Source organism: Capsella rubella, unplaced genomic scaffold (genome assembly GCF_000375325.1).
Source record: "Capsella rubella cultivar Monte Gargano unplaced genomic scaffold, Caprub1_0 scaffold_6, whole genome shotgun sequence".
Classification (NCBI taxonomy): Eukaryota; Viridiplantae; Streptophyta; class Magnoliopsida; order Brassicales; family Brassicaceae; genus Capsella; species Capsella rubella.
The window spans coordinates 5587504-5605410 of NW_006238918.1; the positions used below are offsets into that span (position 1 = coordinate 5587504).

The following is a 17907-nucleotide window of genomic DNA, read 5'->3' on the forward strand; positions in this document are numbered from 1 at the left end:
AGTACTACATGTCGACAGGGACATTACGTATACGTGTATGTTTTGTGTAATTGTTTAATAACGATAGTGAGAATAATTCGTGGTTAGTAGTAGTTATGACATATGACCTTAAATATGAAATATTGACATTTTTGACCAATGCTACGTACACACGTTATCTCATAAATCCCAAATGTATATAGTATAACATGGCATTAGTATCATAGGTAAGAAGAAGAAAAAAAATGTCTGAAAAATATGTATGGTATACTCATGCGACCGCGTATTTCCTTTTCCTTAATATGAAATTCCCGAAAGTAGGCTCATCGTCTCTTTCTGTGTGCTTTACACGTTTTTGAATTTTGAGTACCGAAAATAACGTCTCCCTACGACATTCTTCTTTTTTTACTTTTTTTCCATATTTTATCATTTTCTTTTATGTAGTTTAGAACTTGAAATTGGAAAATATCTGAGGTCTCTTCAGTAGAAAATTTGTATTCCCCCCCCCCCCACAACTTTTTAGTAACTTATACGGAAAAAAAAAAACTAAACTAATTAATAAACACATATTTTAAACTCTACACACTTTGACAAAAAAATACAAAGGTACCGTAAAATAAAAATACAAAAGGTGGTTGGATAGAAAGTCAAAATTAAAAGAAAAAAGGCTTTTTTTTTTTGAAACACAAAATAAGAGAATTGGTAGATTATTAATTAATCACAACAAATTCTTCCATCATTAAAAGATGATTTAGTAAATCCAACATTGTTTAAAACCACCAAAGAAAAGCGAATTTATATTTTAAACTTGGATTTTTTTTTTTTCTTTGCTCATTAGAAATTGAACGTAGGTCAATAAAATCGTGATCTAAGGAAATAGAGTGATCTTTATATAGTAAGTAAATTTTTGGGAATCACTATTCAATATAGAAAGAAAGAACAAAATAAAAATTGGAAATAATGAAAAACGTCAAGCGCGTCAAAAGATAAAGTAAAGAAAGAATAATAATAATCCCACCAGTAAAATTAAAGGAGCCGTTCTTACTTTATTACCTTGTCCGAAATATTAAAAAAACACAGTCAAAAACAATTCGCTTTATTAAGGAAAAAAAAAAAAAGGTCTGCTCCGTCCACTTGTTTTCCCGGCGGTGTTCCACCTTCGTCTTCGCTATCTCGCCGCGTCTTAACCTTTTCTACTTTCAGTCATTTAAATCAAAATCGAGCTGAGATCTTCTGTCTCTCTTTGTTTCTCATATCTATTCTACAAAATTAAAGTTTCTTTGTTTTATATTTATATAATCTAAGATCTTTGAATATATATATATATATAATTGGGTTGGGGTAAATCGTCGCTATCATAACGTGTATTGGTTAGCAGGAGTGCTTAAGTATTTGCTCACGACTAAGTCCTTTTCTCCTCTTCTTCTTCTTCCCTCTCTCTCTCCCCTTTCACTATCGCTTCTCAATTTATCAAATGCCTCATAATATCCAGTTGGGTGGCACGACACGACCGCGTTGAATTCTTCACACAGATTTGTTAAAAAGAAGATCTTCTTCTATCAAGTATTGTTATAAACTATAACCCAAAGATCTGAGTTTCTTCTTCTCTCTTCCTTCCTCTGTCACGGTCACGGGCCTCTTAAGGTATTGTCAGCAAATCGTTGGTTTTAAAATGTTGTTTTCCTATTAAGTTCGTTGTGGTGGGATTGTCTCTTTTTGTCTAAGTGTCAAAAGCTCGTCCTCTTCTTTCTCTCTCTCTTTTGGTTTTGAATTGCTGAGAAAAAGATGTGTGTTGTTTTCGAGATATTCTCGAATTTGAAAGTTTGAAACTTTGTTTTAGGGGGTACTAGTCGTCTTGTGATACCTTTAAAGGTGATACCTTTTTGTTCTAGTTTGGTTTTTTCGGATTTGAAATATTCTAAAATGCAATGATTGTTACCTTTCTTATTTTCATTTGTGTGGAGTTTAATTATGAGCTTGTCGTTGATCGAAAGCCTTTACTAGATCCATGGATTGATCTGTTTTCTTTGTTGATGTTTTGATTGCCAATTAAGTTTAAAGACCTCTGCTAAATTATGAGCATTTAGATGTCTTTGTTTCTTCTTTTGCTGACTTGATTGCATCTGTTTCTTCAGGGATCTACCGAGGTAGATCAACAACAATGGCATCTAATAACCGTTTCAGTAAGAGTCGATCAAATCTATCAAACAACTCTGATATTCAGGAACCTGGAAGGCCACCTGTTCCTTCTTCTTCAGTCACATTTGCTCGAAGAACGTCCTCTGGTCGCTATGTTAGTTACTCGAGAGACGATCTTGATAGCGAGTTGGGCAGTCAAGATTTCATGAACTATACAGTTCACATTCCTCCAACTCCAGATAACCAGCCAATGGACCCTTCCATTTCTCAGAAAGTTGAAGAGCAATATGTCTCTAACTCCATGTTCACTGGCGGTTTTAACAGCGCTACAAGGGCTCACCTTATGGACAAAGTGATTGAGACAGAGACTAGCCATCCACAAATGGCTGGCGCTAAAGGATCTTCTTGCGCGATCCCTGGCTGTGATGCTAAGGTTATGAGCGATGAGAGAGGTCAAGATCTTCTTCCTTGTGAATGTGACTTTAAAATCTGTAGGGATTGCTTCGTAGATGCGGTCAAAACCGGCGGTGGGATTTGCCCCGGGTGTAAGGAACCGTACAAGAACACGGATTTGTCTGATCAGGCTGATGATAACGGTCAGCAAAGACCTATGCTGCCTTCGGGTGGTGGGTCGAAGATGGAGAGAAGATTGTCGTTGATGAAGTCAACTAATAAATCAGCTTTGATGAGGAGTCAAACTGGAGATTTTGATCACAATAGGTGGTTGTTTGAGACAAGTGGAACTTATGGTTATGGGAATGCTTTTTGGACAAAGGACGGAAATTTCGGGAGCGGTAAGGATGGAGATGGAGATGGTGAGGGTATGGAGCCGCAAGATTTGATGAGCAAACCATGGAGACCACTTACTCGGAAGCTGAAAATTCCTGCTGCTGTTATTAGTCCATACAGGTATAAAGGAGAAGTGTATTGTTTCATTGTTTAACTTTACTTAATCCAAGTCTCTAAGATGTTTTCCTTTTTTGTTTTTGCAGGCTATTGATATTAATCCGTATAGTCGTTCTTGCATTGTTCTTGACTTGGAGGATTAAACATCAAAACCAAGACGCTATATGGTTATGGGGAATGTCTGTGGTTTGTGAGCTTTGGTTCGCCCTTTCTTGGCTTCTTGATCAGCTCCCTAAGCTATGCCCGATTAACCGTGCTACCGATCTGCAAGTCCTGAAGGAAAAGTTTGAAACGCCGACAGCCAGCAACCCGACCGGGAAATCTGACCTTCCTGGATTTGACGTGTTTGTCTCTACCGCGGATCCCGAGAAAGAACCTCCTCTGGTCACTGCTAATACCATTTTATCAATTCTAGCTGCGGAATATCCGGTTGAGAAGCTTTCTTGCTATGTATCTGATGATGGAGGGGCGCTTCTTACCTTTGAAGCCATGGCTGAAGCTGCGAGCTTTGCAAACATTTGGGTTCCTTTCTGTCGTAAACATATGATCGAGCCGAGGAATCCAGACTCCTACTTTAGCTTAAAGAGAGATCCTTACAAGAACAAAGTGAAGTCTGATTTCGTGAAGGATCGTAGACGGGTTAAGCGTGAGTTCGATGAGTTCAAAGTCAGGATTAACAGCTTGCCTGATTCGATCAGGCGCCGTTCTGATGCTTATCATGCCAGAGAAGAGATTAAAGCCATGAAGATGCAGAGGCAGAACAGGGATGATGAGCCTTTAGAGCCCGTGAAGATTCCAAAAGCTACATGGATGGCTGATGGTACTCACTGGCCAGGAACTTGGTTGACTTCTGCAAGTGATCATGCCAAAGGCGACCACGCTGGTATCATTCAGGTATAAGTCGATCTCGAAAGCCCTTTCTGTTTTCTTTGAAGTTTTCAAAGTACATGGAATAACCATAGATTCAAGATATGTATTATCATTTTACTCAGTATCTCACTTTGTTTTTGCATATTATTGATCAATGCAGGTGATGTTGAAGCCACCGAGTGATGAGCCATTACACGGAGGATCTGAAGGGTATCTTGATCTTACTGACGTGGATATTCGACTCCCACTCCTCGTCTATGTTTCTCGTGAGAAGCGACCTGGTTATGATCATAACAAGAAAGCTGGAGCCATGAACGCTTTAGTCAGAGCTTCTGCAATTATGTCGAATGGACCATTCATACTCAATCTTGACTGTGATCATTACATATACAACTCGGAGGCACTGAGAGAAGGTATGTGCTTCATGATGGATAGAGGCGGGGATCGGCTTTGCTACGTTCAGTTTCCACAGCGGTTTGAAGGTATTGACCCATCGGATCGATATGCTAATCACAATACTGTCTTCTTTGATGTCAACATGAGAGCTCTTGATGGGCTTATGGGTCCGGTTTATGTTGGAACTGGTTGTCTCTTCCGAAGAATCGCGCTTTATGGATTCAATCCACCTCGATCGAAAGACCATTCCCCCAGTTGCTGGAGTTGTTGTTGCTGTTTCCCTCGTAGCAAGAAGAAGACTGTTCCTGAAGAAAATCGAGCTTTGCGTATGAGTGATTACGATGACGAAGAGATGAATCTAGCTCTAGTCCCGAAGAAATTCGGTAACTCGACATTCCTCATTGATTCAATCCCAGTAGCTGAGTTCCAAGGCCGGCCTCTCGCGGACCACCCAGCAGTTAAAAATGGGCGCCCACCCGGTGCACTCACCATTCCGCGAGAGCTGCTTGATGCATCGACTGTAGCAGAAGCCATTGCTGTTATCTCTTGCTGGTACGAGGATAAAACCGAGTGGGGATCACGTATCGGATGGATTTACGGGTCAGTCACCGAAGATGTTGTCACGGGTTATAGAATGCATAACCGAGGCTGGAAATCAGTGTACTGTGTGACGAAACGGGATGCTTTCCGTGGTACAGCTCCAATTAACTTGACGGATAGGCTTCACCAGGTTCTCCGTTGGGCTACTGGCTCGGTTGAGATCTTCTTCTCCCGTAACAACGCTCTTCTCGCAAGCTCGAAAATGAAAATACTCCAGAGAATTGCCTACTTAAACGTCGGTATCTACCCGTTCACATCGATATTCCTCATTGTCTACTGTTTCCTTCCTGCGCTCTCCCTCTTCTCTGGTCAGTTCATAGTCCAGACGCTCAACGTCACTTTCCTAGTCTACCTTCTCATCATCTCCATCACTCTCTGCTTACTCGCCCTCCTAGAGATCAAATGGTCTGGGATCTCACTGGAGGAATGGTGGAGAAACGAACAGTTTTGGCTCATTGGTGGAACAAGCGCTCATCTCGCAGCTGTTCTTCAAGGTTTGCTCAAAGTCGTAGCTGGAGTTGAAATCTCTTTCACACTCACTAGTAAATCAGGAGGGGATGATATAGACGACGAGTTTGCTGATTTGTACATGGTGAAATGGACTTCACTTATGATCCCTCCCATTACTATCATTATGGTGAATTTGATTGCGATTGCGGTTGGATTCAGCAGGACGATTTACAGTGTCGTTCCTCAGTGGAGTAAACTGATTGGAGGAGTGTTCTTCAGTTTTTGGGTGTTGGCACATCTTTATCCATTTGCTAAAGGTCTAATGGGAAGAAGAGGAAGGACACCAACGATTGTGTATGTGTGGTCTGGTCTTGTGGCCATTACCATTTCTCTTCTTTGGGTCGCCATTAACCCTCCGGCTGGTAATACTGAAATCGGAGGGAACTTCAGTTTTCCATGATAGGTTGAGTTCTTTCTTCTCAAGAATTACAAACAAACAAACAAAACTCGTCTCCTTTGTTGTATTAAATCACTCATTCCTTTATTAGATTTTTTGTGTTCTCGTTTCTTCTGTCCTGTGATGATGATATGGGACTCATGTTAGGACAGAGATCGGCTAAATATAATTTGAACCAGTGAACTTAGTTTCTTTTGTTGTCTTTATTTTTGTTTTGTTTTTTTGGTTCTCTCGTTGTTATCATTTATGACATGGATGTTTTGCTCATTACATTTGTTTTATCTTTTATGTAACGAGGCAACTTTTCTATTACTTTCTTGTAATTTGATCAATGAAGGAACTTGGTCTCTTGACTAAACTAAAAAATATACCCAAAAAGTTGTACAAAACGAGCTTTATCTAGTTCATTGAACAAGATAAGGTGGACTGATCATATCTAATTGAAAGCAAACTAAACCATAAAAGTCGTAAACAAAACAAAAATTGTAATAACATGAAAAGAATAATTCACATATAGAAAAAGTCGTACTCACGATGCAAGCTATGAAGCATGATAGGGTCTAAGTATTCATACAATATAGTTTTATTTAATGGAAATTATGGAATTACATTATTGACAAATTTAATAGTCAGGATAATTCTTTAGACGTGTCTTCAATCTCCATGACTCCACGTGACGACCATGTGGGAATGTGAATCATTGTCTATTTCTCGTACGTGAATACTGTTCGAGCAAGAATATTACGTGTTTGAGATTGGAAGCATGTCGTTTGATAGATCTCACAACAACAAAAACTTCACCATATTAACCAAAAATTATAAAATTGTTCCTTGTTAGTAAACTCATATAGAGTAGTAGACTATTGGTAAATATAGTTTTATTTTCAAATGACACAGCAAAAATATATTAGAAATAAATAAATAAAAAAGTTATGTTCTAGCGATTTATAGTATTATCAACAGGAATTATCACAATTATACAAGCTGAACAAACTATCTACAAACTCGCTCACCATGCGGATACCATGTCCTCATGACCATATAATTTGGTGGAAAACAACACACGCATGTCCTAAGCTACACCTTATCTATCACCTACCAATATTATTCACATAACTAGCTATGAGAATTGAGAGGTTATATCTAAGTGTACCACCAATATAATCACCAAAAATACCCCACCAAAAGAAACAAGAAAGATTCTTTTCCAAAAAAATATGAGAGCGATTCAAACTCATGTGAAAACCTTGTGCATGCTAGTCATCATCGTAACATCATATTCAACAAGAGCCCAAAAGAGTCCTCATGTGCGAAACAACCATGAGCTTTCTATCGCTATCGAAGAAATGGAGAAAGCTAACTACTTCTCTTTTGTGATGCTCATTAACATGTTACAAGCCGTAAACCCTCGATTCTTAGCCAACGTCACATTCTTGATGCCAAAGGACAAAACACTTTCCGGATCAAACATTGTTCAACAAGATTCGGTTTCCGAGTTCTTGCTTCGCCACTCGATCCCTTCTCCTCTTCTTTTCGAGCACCTCAACCTCATCCCGAACGGCTCCATGGTTCCTTCCTCTTTACCGCATTACTCCCTCGAGATCTCCAACGGTGGGAGATCAAACTACTTTCTCAACAATGTCAAGATTATAAGCCGCGACATTTGTAGCTTAGGCTCTATCAAATGTCATGGAATCGACGGCATACTGCAATCTCCAAGTAGCATCGATGATGATTCTCAACGAAATAATCATACTTCACCCGTCATTTCTTGTCCTAGCAGTCACAACAGTAGTGACCACAACAGTCATAACAATACAGATCACAATAATGATCACAATAGCACTCGTCCTGATTATACACTTACCGCTCCTCCTCCAGCCAGCAGTACGACTCCCCTACCAAAATCAGATTCTCCTAGCATCCAAATCTGGAATTTACTCGTTATTTTTATTCCCGGGTTATTATTTGGTGTGATCGGCATGTGAACTTCAACACTGAACATGGCGCGGGTAACCCCTAGTTACGTGTGATATATAGTAGTGCTCTCTCTATATAACTTATAGTTTATATACATGTAAAAGAAAGCAACAAACAAAAAATGGCTAACTTTATATTGTAACAATCGATTCAAATATGACTTATTAATTTTTAAATTTCCTTCATAATACCTGTTAAACAAAATTTCATCCGTATCGACTGATTGAAATAAATATTTCCTAAGTTATATAAAAAACATTTATTACTTAAAAAGGTAATACTTAAAAAAACAAGAAACAAAATTATAGAACGAATTTTGTGAAGAGGCCACAAAACGAGTCGGGTTATCGGGTCAAACAACCAGAATGGGTAAAACCGACCCAAGATCTAAAATCTTGATTTTCCTTCCTTGGGCAGAGAAAAAAACCCTACCAAAACCCTGGACAAATTTTCTCTGCCTCCATTTCTATGGCTTGAAATTTCTTGTTCATCAAGCCAATCTCTTACTCTTAAATCATCATTTACACCATTTTTAAAAAACCAGGAAGAACTCTAGTCTTTATTTCTCTATCCCTTGTAGATTCTGCTTCAGGAACAAATGGCTCAGAAATGTGTGATGGGTGTGATCTCAGCCCTAGCTGCCTCCGCTTCTCTCGCCCCATCGAAATTCGCCGCTGCCGATGGACCTTTCACCTTCTCTGGCTTCTCAACTTCCCCGTCTACTTCGATTCCTCAGCAGCAAGGTTCTACTCCGCCGGCCTCGGAATCTGGGAAAGAGCCGTCTGTTACTGGCGAAGAATCTGATGCTCCTCCACGGGTTCGGAACAATAATCCGAGAACGACTTCGGCTGGATTTGATCCTGAAGCGTTGGAGCGTGGAGCTAAGGCCTTGAAGGGGATAAACAACTCAGCTCATGCCAAAAAGGTCTTCAGAAATAACCGATGCTGTCATTTGTAGAGGCTATACATACATAGATCTGACTAAAGATTTCCAAGTAGATAAGAGCTGTTTATAAGGCTTGGGAATGAGAATTTTTGCTAGGTGGTTGTAATTTGTATGATGAAGCTTATGGAAGGTAGGTTTGAGCTTAAGAGTTTTCTGCTCTAGGATTCTGGGATGGGTGTTCAAAAGTGTTATTCTTATGTGCCTGTTAGCTATGCTTGGCCTTACACTTGATGAATTTTTGGTTTCTGGTAGGTATTTGAGAGTATTAAGACACAAGAAGAGACGAGGCAAGCTGAGTTTACTGCTAAGGCGCAAGAGTTTAAAGCTTTGCAATCCCAAGCTGAAGCTGTGAGTTCAACTTACTATTTAAGTTCGTTGTCACGACATTTTGACTACATTGTTTGATTAGGTTGTACCTACTTAGTCTTTCTCTAGACAAATATATCATATATGTTATAGTTACTTTCAAGTTGTTGGTATGCTCTTAAAATTCTCTGGTTACCTACCAAAACTGACTTTGCAGCTGCGTTGTAACTAAATCAATTGTTGTTGGTTTGCTGCATCATTCATTATTTTACTTTGAAGATTCTTAGTTACAAAGGTATGTTCCTGACATTTTCTATTTCACAGGAGAGGCAAAGGGTGATATACGAGGAACAGAAGAAACTAGCTCAGCACCAAGCACAAACGAAATCACAGATGGCCCGCTATGAAGATGAGTTAGCAAGAAAAAGGATGCAGGCATGCGATTTTACAACTATGTTTTATTGTTGTTTATAATGTGTGTCTGACAACTCCTATTATCTCTGACAACTTATAATGTGTGTCGTGTTACAGGCTGAGAATGAGGCCCAGAGAACAAGAAATCAAGAACTTGTGAAAATGCAAGAAGAATCAGCAATTAGGAGGGAAGTAGCTCGACGAGCTACGGAGGAGGAGATTCAAGCACAGAGACGAGAAACAGAGAGGGAGAAAGCTGAGATTGAACGTGAGACAATCAGGGTTAAAGCTATGGCAGAAGCTGAAGGAAGAGCCCGAGAATCAAAGCTTTCTGAAGATGTAAACAGGAGAATGCTTGTTGATCGTGCAAATGCAGAAAGAGAGAAATGGGTTTCTGCCATAAATACTACATTCGATCATATCGGAGGTATGAAATCAGTGATAAATATTATATATCTCTATCGTTTTGTTTATTTGTTGTGGAAACTTCTCTATGACAGATTTACCTTAGCGTTTTGACTAGTTAATTAATTACTCACTACATGACAATATTAGAGTCTGATAAGTAACTTGTTAGTATAATATGTGTGACCTTCTCCACCTATAGGTGTTTTTTCCTTCTTTTGGGATTTCCTAAGCAATACTTTTGTGATTACCTTTTCAATAAATGATTAACTCTTCTTACCCACTTTCCTAGGGGGCTTGCGTACCATTCTAACGGATCAAAATAAGTTGGTTGTTGCTGTTGGAGGTCTCACCGCTCTTGCAGCTGGGATCTACACAACGAGGTAAAGATAAGAATGGTTGATAAAAAAATCCAGCCATGACTTCTAGTTGTTAATGGTTGAGAACTTAGTCATCATATAGATTGCTTGTTGCAGAGAAGGTGCCAAGGTTATCTGGAGCTACGTGGATAGAGTATTAGGGCAACCTTCTCTAATTAGAGAATCATCGAGAGGAAAGTACCCTTGGTCTGGTTCGGTTTCTCGTGCTTTTTCAACGTTGCGGGGTGGTGCTAAGGAGTCTACATCCAAAAATGGAGAAGGGTTTGGTGATGTTATTTTGCATCCTCCTCTTATGAGGAGAATTGAACAGCTAGCTAATGCAACTGCCAACACAAAAGTTCACCAAGCACCTTTCCGAAATATGCTTTTCTACGGTCCACCAGGTACAGGGAAGACAATGGCTGCCCGAGAGCTGGCTCGTAAATCTGTATGTCTTCTCTCCGTTTCTAATGCTTATAAATTATAATTATTATATCAAGTATTCTTGAAATTGAGATCTTAGTTTTAGGTTACTCATGGGCATTAAAATTGCAGAATCTCAGGCTTGTTACTTAGATAATCACTCTTCCTTGGTTTGGTACCTTTTTAGGGTCTAGATTATGCGTTGATGACGGGTGGAGATGTTGCTCCACTTGGAGCTCAGGCTGTTACAAAGATACACCAACTGTTTGATTGGTCCAAAAAATCTAAGAGAGGCTTGTTGCTCTTCATCGATGAAGCAGACGCATTTCTGTGCGAGTAAGTCCTAAATCTGATGCTGATAATAATTTAATTTAACTCATGGGTTATAGTTATGAATGTGTCTTTTGGTTGCAAATCTGACAGGAGGAACAAAACATACATGAGCGAAGCCCAAAGAAGTGCACTAAATGCACTTCTCTTTCGCACGGGTGACCAGTCCAAAGATATAGTCCTCGCGCTTGCCACAAACAGACCTGGTGATCTAGACTCTGCAGTGTCTGACCGTATCGATGAGACTCTTGAGTTTCCCTTGCCTGGAGAAGAAGAGCGCCTCAAGCTTCTAAACCTCTACCTAGACAAGTACATATCTAAGGCTAATCTAAAAAAACCGGGTTTGCTCCAACGCCTTTTCAAAAAAGAGCAGCAGAAGATTGAGATAAAAGGCATTACCGAGGATCTCCTGAAGGAAGCTGCTGCCAAAACAAAAGGGTTTTCGGGTAGAGAAATCGCAAAATTGATGGCAAGCGTTCAAGCGGCTGTGTATGGAAGCGCAAACTGCTTATTGGACGCAGAGCGTTTCAGAGAGGTCATTGATTACAAAGTCGCGGAGCATCAACAGAGAAAAAAACTAGCTGGAACCGACACAGGTAGCAAGAAATGAAATCATATAAACTTATCATGAACACAGGTATCTACAGGTGTAGATTTGAACTCAAAACTCAATACCCTGAGCATTATTCTCAAAAGGGTTTAGGCAAAAAAGCTTTTCTAGTTTTCCAAATTGTTTCTCCCTGTGATTGTAAAGGTGAGATTTCGAAGACTGCATCAGATTCTTTTTTTCTTGACCACTACAATCTTGAGTTGATCTTATCATATCACTCTTTGGAAAATGAGGCAATACCAGTCTTTTTGTGCGACATTTCCCAGTTCTGACCATCATAGCTTTTAACCTCAACGTGATCCAGTGTCCCTGACTTGACACACTTAACCGAGACAGCGACTCCATCGGGGTTAGACCTGGGGATATAAAAGGATGTGATCCCACAGACCTTGCAGAAAGTATGCTTGGCCGTGCGAGTCCCAAAAGTGTAAGTAGTAATGAAGTGTTTGGAATCATCAAGAAGCTCGAAGTTGCTTGAAGGAACAATGAAATGAACATTGCCTCTCATAGAACAATCAGTGCAGTTGCAGCTCCAAGCAACTACACTTGTCGACGCTTTGACTCTCCATTTGATTTTACCGCAATGGCACCCACCTTCATGGAGTATCAATTCTGATTCCATGCCTAACTATTGCTCAATCTACTACAGTCGGATTCTAGTAAGCGAACAAATATTGATAGATACTGCCAGAAAGAAGAAAAAAAAGAAGATAAAACCTCGATCTGCAAAAGTGATACAAGAGAAACGAGAAATTGTGACAGATTCGAACCAGATACTGCGGAAGAACTTCAGCTTTGTTCAACGAAGTGTGTGTCTTCTTACCAAAGTGATAGAATAAGCCAACGAAAGAGCAGAAGAATAAGTGGCTTTAACGCGCCGGATATGCGAGTGAGAGTTTTCATGTCCTCAGAACAAACTAACTGGGTCTAAAATGGGCTTTAGTGGGCCTAGAGGAGGTTTGATTGAGGCCTGAAATTTCTGAAGAGGCGGTGAGACTGCCCTAATTCGCACCATCTAGATCACATCATTTGACTGAAATTGAGATTTCAGAGGGCAATTCGTCTCTCTCTTGTCTCGTTGGGTGATCCAAACAAAATGGCAAGTGAAGAAGCGAAGGATCCATGGAAAGGAGGAGAAGAGTGGGGGAGTGAGAATGAGAAGAAGACGAAGAAGCCAAATGGTAATAGTGGTGGTGTGAAAACGGTGACGAGAGCGAGGAAACAAATGCCGAGGGGACTTGAAGAGAAATACGAAGCTTACTTCCTCCCGCGAAAGCCATGGCCGAGGGCTCTTGCCTACTACGGAAGTTTCATCCTTGGTGGGATCGGTGCTGGCATGGTTATTGAAGCTTGGATCAACAAAAAAGTCAAAGAAGATGGAGGAGTCATTTGGGAATTCGACAAATGAATCCGTATATGAGGTCTCTGATACGACAAAATCAGAATGTAAGAAAACAGGCGACAGAGAGTGAGAGTATTTGTTTTACTTACACTACACATTATTCGTAGATTGGATTGTTTTTGCTGTAGAATTCAGGAGGTAATCAGAAAATCGATTGAACAAACCGCAAAAATCAAAGCTCAGTCTTGTTTCAAATGTTTCTGTTTCTGACACTATCATTGAGTAAACATAGTTATGCTGAAAACGGAATGCGTTTAAGATGTTCGACGATATGTTACTGGTTTCAATTCCATAAATTAAAAAGCTAAGTTTGCGCGATGATCACTTCAAGTTTGAACGAGTTCTTGCTTATTCTATCGAAGAACAAAACTAGTTAGCATTTGCACAAGTTTATTTATTCATAATTTGCACAAATTATTACATAATGCCAATTCGAGCCATCCGGATCTCTTGATTCAGAATAAACCAACACGTAAACTTCACTAATTTTCAACATACATACAAATACAGCTTCGCACACAACAATTATTACTATCACTTACGGAACAGCTCTCATTTCTCATTCAAGATCACGAGAAACCGCGACAAGTTGTTTCCCAACGTTCTTACCGTGAAAGAGTCCAACGAGAGCAGCAGGAGCACTCTCCAACCCATCAGCAACATCCTCCACATATGTTATCTTACCTTCACTTAGCAACGGAACCACAAACTCCAAGAATTCTGAGTATTTGTGGAAGTAATCAAAACAGTTAAATCCTTCAATACGGATTCGTTTGTATGTAATGAGTGAGAGGCCGTATACGCCTTCAGGATTCTGCAGATTGTACTGCGAGATCATCCCACATGCAGCTATACGACCGTGTGGTCTCATGTTTAGGATCACTGCGTCCAGCATTTTGCCTCCCACGTTCTCAAAGTATATGTCAATGCCTTGGGGGAAACACCTAGAAAAAAAAACAGAATCTCTTAATAGGAACATACTAAATACGACTAGTTTAATATTCTTGATTTGTGTATGTAACAAATCTGTACGTACCTCTTTAAGGCAACAATAAGATTGTGCTCTTCCTTGTAGTTGAATGCATCATCGAATCCAAACTTGTTCTTGAGGAGATCAACCTAAAGAAGCTCAACAAATCAAGGGACTGGATCCGTTAATCCCATCAACAAATGGATTTACATCTTGAGTTTATATTATACCTTTTCTTTGCTACCTGCACTTCCAACAACATAACAACCCATCATCTTAGCAAACTGTCCCACAAGCTGACCAACCGCACCAGATGCAGCTGACACAAACACTGTCTCTCCTTTCTTAGGAGAACAGATCTCATAAAAACCAACATATGCTGTCATGCCAGGCATACCTGTCAGGAACAGAGGTGAGTGAATAAATACAGTATATATTGTTAGCAAACCTAGAGAGAGTGGAATTAAACAATACCAAGAAGCCCGGTGTAGTAAGATAAGGGAAAATTGGTATGTTGGATCTTAAAGTGAAGATTAGGAATTGGGGTAATAACACTGTACTCTTCCCATCCAACAGCTCCCCAGAGTAAGTCACCTTCTCTGTAATCAGGATGCCCTGAATCTATCACTTTAGACACTCCAAGTCCTGAGATAGGCTGCACAACACAACACAAGATAAGTTCTCGAAATGTAATCATACGACAAAACATAGTTTTATAGTTACGTTTCAAACTTCGAGCTGGAAATGCTTTTTACCTTGCCGGGAGTGAAGGACTGAGCTGAAGCAGGGCTCAAAGGATCAGGCTTTCTCATACGATTCCGCATGTAAGGATCGCAAGACAAGTAGAGATTCTTCACCAAGGCAGTCATAGATCCCTTCTGCACTCTAAGATCGACGTTGGTGGATGTGATTACAAGATCGGACTCGTTGGCGAAACCGGTAACATAATCACGTAACACGACTTGCTTATTGATCAACGTCGCCATATTTTTGGGGAATATGTTTGTTTTTTTTTTTGTTCCTCAACGTCTTTATTTCTCTCTAGTCTCTACTTATTATATAATAAGCTTTACACGAGATAATCTTTTTAACGAGAAAAAAGGAAGAAACATATTCGCATGGACGTGTTTTGCTATATGTCTACTAACAACGCAAAACTAATGAATCAAAACTTTAGCAGAGTACTGTATAAGCATGATTTATTGCGATATAATGTGCGATGCAAACAATGTGTGGGATTTAATCCAACTGTCTCTTGCTATTTTATATGGGTGTTTTTATTATTAGAGAAATATAATTAGATTGAATCCAAACGTAAAGAAGAAACATACACCGAATTAATATATATTTGGAAACTAGTGATAAATTTGAACAAGTGACATAGAATTCGATTCGAAACCATATCGAAAAACCACCCACGTTTTCGTTCGAACATGCACACAAACTCTAGCTTGTTGGATAAGTACAAGTATAAAACCTTTGTTTCACTCACGAGCAATAACAACAACTTGTTTTCCAACGTTCTTACCATGGAAGAGTCCTATAAGAGCTTCGGGACCTTTCTCGATCCCCTCAGCTACATCTTCCACGTACGTGATCTTCCCTTCTTTAATCTGTGGAAGCACAAACTCCAAGAACTTTGGGATTTTGTCGTAGAAATCAGACACTACAAAGCCTTGAATGCGGATTCTTTTGTAGATTATGTTGGATAGGTTGTGTACACCTTCCTGATTCTCAAGATTGTACTGTGAGATCATTCCGCAGACAGCGATACGTCCGTGTGGGTTCATGTTTAAGAGCACTGCATCTAGCATTTTGCCTCCTACATTCTCAAAGTATATGTCGATGCCTTTGGGGAAACACCTGAATGTCAATCACATAGATCATGTCACTTTCTTATCAGAAAAAAAAATTGTAATTACAGAGTTACTAACAGTTATAGACATCAAACGCTTAGAAGTAATAAGTAGTTACTAAACCTTTTCAAGGCAGCACTAAGGTCTTGTTCTTCCTTGTAGTTAAATGCATCATCAAACCCAAACTTGGTCTTCAGGAGATCGACCTAACAAATCCCCCCAAAAGAAGTAAAAGTGTGAATCACTCTCTTGAAGGAGAACCAATGAACATATATGAGTAAACAAAATATTGAAATGATGATCACCTTTTCTTTGCTACCGGCGCTTCCAACAACATAGCAACCCATCATCTTAGCAAATTGACCCACAAGCTGACCAACCGCACCAGATGCAGCTGAGACATAAACTGTCTCTCCTTCCTTTGGAGAACAGATTTCATAAAACCCAGCATAGGCAGTCATACCGGGCATTCCTACCAGGACAAGACAAAACCCATCAAGGAAAGAATACATATCATGATATATTAGCAAACCAAACTGTTGAAATTCTAGTCTTCTCGATTGAAGTTTAAAACTTGACAAAACTAATTCCATTCCTACATGGTTATGTCATGAAACTTCATGATCTCTGATAGGTCCCAATCAAGAGCTTATAAGAACAATAGACTTTAAACATTTTTCTCCCTATATTTCATTATAAGATGTTATGATTATTTATACATGTTAAGGGCCAGCTATGATCCTAGAATATAGGAGATAGACATGAATCTAAGATTTAACATAATCTACCTAAAACCAATAAAAACAATAAGATCACAAATGATATTCTCATTGTTTCATCCTTATCTTAGTTGATACCGGTTTACTTCGGTTATGTTCTCATCAATACTCCACCCTCCAAAAGAACTTTGTCCTCAAAGTTCATAAGAAACCTCATGCATGGTTATGTTCTCATCAATCTCTGTCTAAGTAACCAAGTGATTATTCCACATTTCTACCGACAAAACTAAAGCAAGGAGCAAGGCCGAGATTAACATACCGAGAAGCCCAGTGTAGTAAGATAAGGGAACGTCGGTGTGTTGGATCTTGAAATGCATGCGATTCATTGGAGTGATAACACTGTACTCCTCCCATCCAACGAATCCCCAGAGTAAGTCGCCTTTCTTGTAATCCGGATGCCCAGATTCTATCACTCTAGACACTCCATAACCATTGATTGGCTGCACCAAAAACACAATGAAACCATAGTCAAAACGATAGAGATGGCACAAAGAGACACAATTGCTTCTCTGTGTGTCTTCAAGAGCACTAAAATTGTCATTCTAGTTTCTTCTATCAATAAGAAGCAGTTACAGAAATGATGATCCAACCCAAAAAAATAGAAAAATAATAAAATAAAAAAGAATGAACAGTTGATCCGTATCAAGTATATTATTTATATAATTATAGCTCTCTGTTCACAAAATAAAATATTTATATCAAAAAGAGAATTAACATAATATAATCTTCTCAAGGAATTATATACATGCAATGATGCAAACCAAGCATAATTAACATTATGATCATCGGATTTGGAAATTTCACCGGAGATTTGGATATATAATCGGAGAAAATTAAATAAAGTAGAGTCTTTCTCGTCGATGGGTACCTGGCCTGGAGTGTAAGCTTGAGCAAGAGCAGCGGTGGAAGGATCAGGTTTGCCCATGCGAATACGCATGTAAGGATCACATGACAAGTAGAGATTCTTCACCAGGACCGAGTTAGAACCTTTGGGAACGCTGAGTTCGACGGTGCTTGTAGTGAAATCGAAATCTGATTCCTTAGGGAAACCACTCACGTAGTCTTTGAATATCACTTGCTTGTTCGTCGCCGTCATCCTTAATATCTTTCTCCGATTTGACTTTCTGACTTCGACAAATTTTGTTACTTCGGATTTATCGACGACGCCGCTGGTCTCCCGTAGTTATGTGCCACAGATTTTATGATATCAAAATATGACGTCACTGCTTATGTCTCTGACTTATCCACTTTTTCACAGTTTGGATACTTTCTCTTTTTATGGCCGTCCATGTGTCTTTGACTCGAACATTCGAACCTCTCTAATGTAACA

General features: G+C 39.4%; 7 protein-coding genes across 8 annotated transcripts; 4 read left to right on the forward strand and 3 right to left on the reverse strand.

Annotated features, from left to right (window-relative positions):
• Positions 1 to 1301: 1301 nt before the first annotated feature.
• Positions 1302 to 6106, forward strand: LOC17882091 (cellulose synthase-like protein D2). 2 transcript variants are annotated; one of them, XM_006286288.2, is made up of 4 exons: positions 1302 to 1623; positions 2115 to 3027; positions 3111 to 3918; positions 4055 to 6106. In XM_006286288.2, exons 2-4 carry the CDS (start codon positions 2141 to 2143, stop codon positions 5798 to 5800), a joined length of 3441 nt encoding a protein of 1146 aa, XP_006286350.1. In that variant the 5' UTR covers positions 1302 to 1623; positions 2115 to 2140; the 3' UTR covers positions 5801 to 6106. The 2 variants fall into 2 exon arrangements, with proteins under 2 accessions (XP_006286350.1, XP_006286351.1); XM_006286289.2 differs by lacking the exon at positions 1302 to 1623 and adding an exon at positions 1723 to 1851.
• Positions 6107 to 7014: 908 nt separating this feature from the next.
• On the forward strand, positions 7015 to 7785 carry LOC17883177. Its single transcript, XM_006289903.1, has one exon. It carries the CDS (start codon positions 7015 to 7017, stop codon positions 7783 to 7785), a length of 771 nt encoding a protein of 256 aa, XP_006289965.1.
• Positions 7786 to 8202: 417 nt separating this feature from the next.
• LOC17882271 (ATPase family AAA domain-containing protein 3-A) lies at positions 8203 to 11757 on the forward strand. Its single transcript, XM_006287184.2, has 8 exons — positions 8203 to 8702; positions 8976 to 9071; positions 9354 to 9464; positions 9561 to 9870; positions 10141 to 10231; positions 10325 to 10655; positions 10818 to 10966; positions 11054 to 11757. The coding sequence occupies exons 1-8, from the start codon at positions 8376 to 8378 to the stop codon at positions 11568 to 11570; spliced, it is 1932 nt and encodes a 643-aa protein (XP_006287246.1). The 5' UTR covers positions 8203 to 8375; the 3' UTR covers positions 11571 to 11757.
• On the reverse strand, positions 11558 to 12469 carry LOC17882565 (centromere protein V). The gene is made up of 2 exons (XM_006289706.2): positions 12341 to 12469; positions 11558 to 12254 (listed from the first exon to the last, which is right to left on the reverse strand). The coding sequence occupies exon 2, from the start codon at positions 12190 to 12192 to the stop codon at positions 11785 to 11787; it is 408 nt and encodes a 135-aa protein (XP_006289768.1). The 5' UTR covers positions 12193 to 12254; positions 12341 to 12469; the 3' UTR covers positions 11558 to 11784.
• Positions 12470 to 12591: 122 nt separating this feature from the next.
• Positions 12592 to 13216, forward strand: LOC17881203. The gene has a single exon (XM_006288893.2). It carries the CDS (start codon positions 12667 to 12669, stop codon positions 12976 to 12978), a length of 312 nt encoding a protein of 103 aa, XP_006288955.1. The 5' UTR covers positions 12592 to 12666; the 3' UTR covers positions 12979 to 13216.
• A 273-nt stretch (positions 13217 to 13489) lies between these two features.
• LOC17881124 (NADP-dependent alkenal double bond reductase P2) lies at positions 13490 to 14928 on the reverse strand. Its single transcript, XM_006289110.2, has 5 exons — positions 14698 to 14928; positions 14417 to 14597; positions 14173 to 14339; positions 14009 to 14091; positions 13490 to 13916 (listed from the first exon to the last, which is right to left on the reverse strand). Exons 1-5 carry the CDS (start codon positions 14926 to 14928, stop codon positions 13532 to 13534), a joined length of 1047 nt encoding a protein of 348 aa, XP_006289172.1. The 3' UTR covers positions 13490 to 13531.
• A 331-nt stretch (positions 14929 to 15259) lies between these two features.
• Positions 15260 to 17829, reverse strand: LOC17881500 (NADPH-dependent oxidoreductase 2-alkenal reductase). The gene is made up of 5 exons (XM_023781379.1): positions 17446 to 17829; positions 16837 to 17017; positions 16104 to 16270; positions 15922 to 16004; positions 15260 to 15805 (listed from the first exon to the last, which is right to left on the reverse strand). Exons 1-5 carry the CDS (start codon positions 17671 to 17673, stop codon positions 15427 to 15429), a joined length of 1038 nt encoding a protein of 345 aa, XP_023637147.1. The 5' UTR covers positions 17674 to 17829; the 3' UTR covers positions 15260 to 15426.
• Positions 17830 to 17907: the final 78 nt, after the last annotated feature.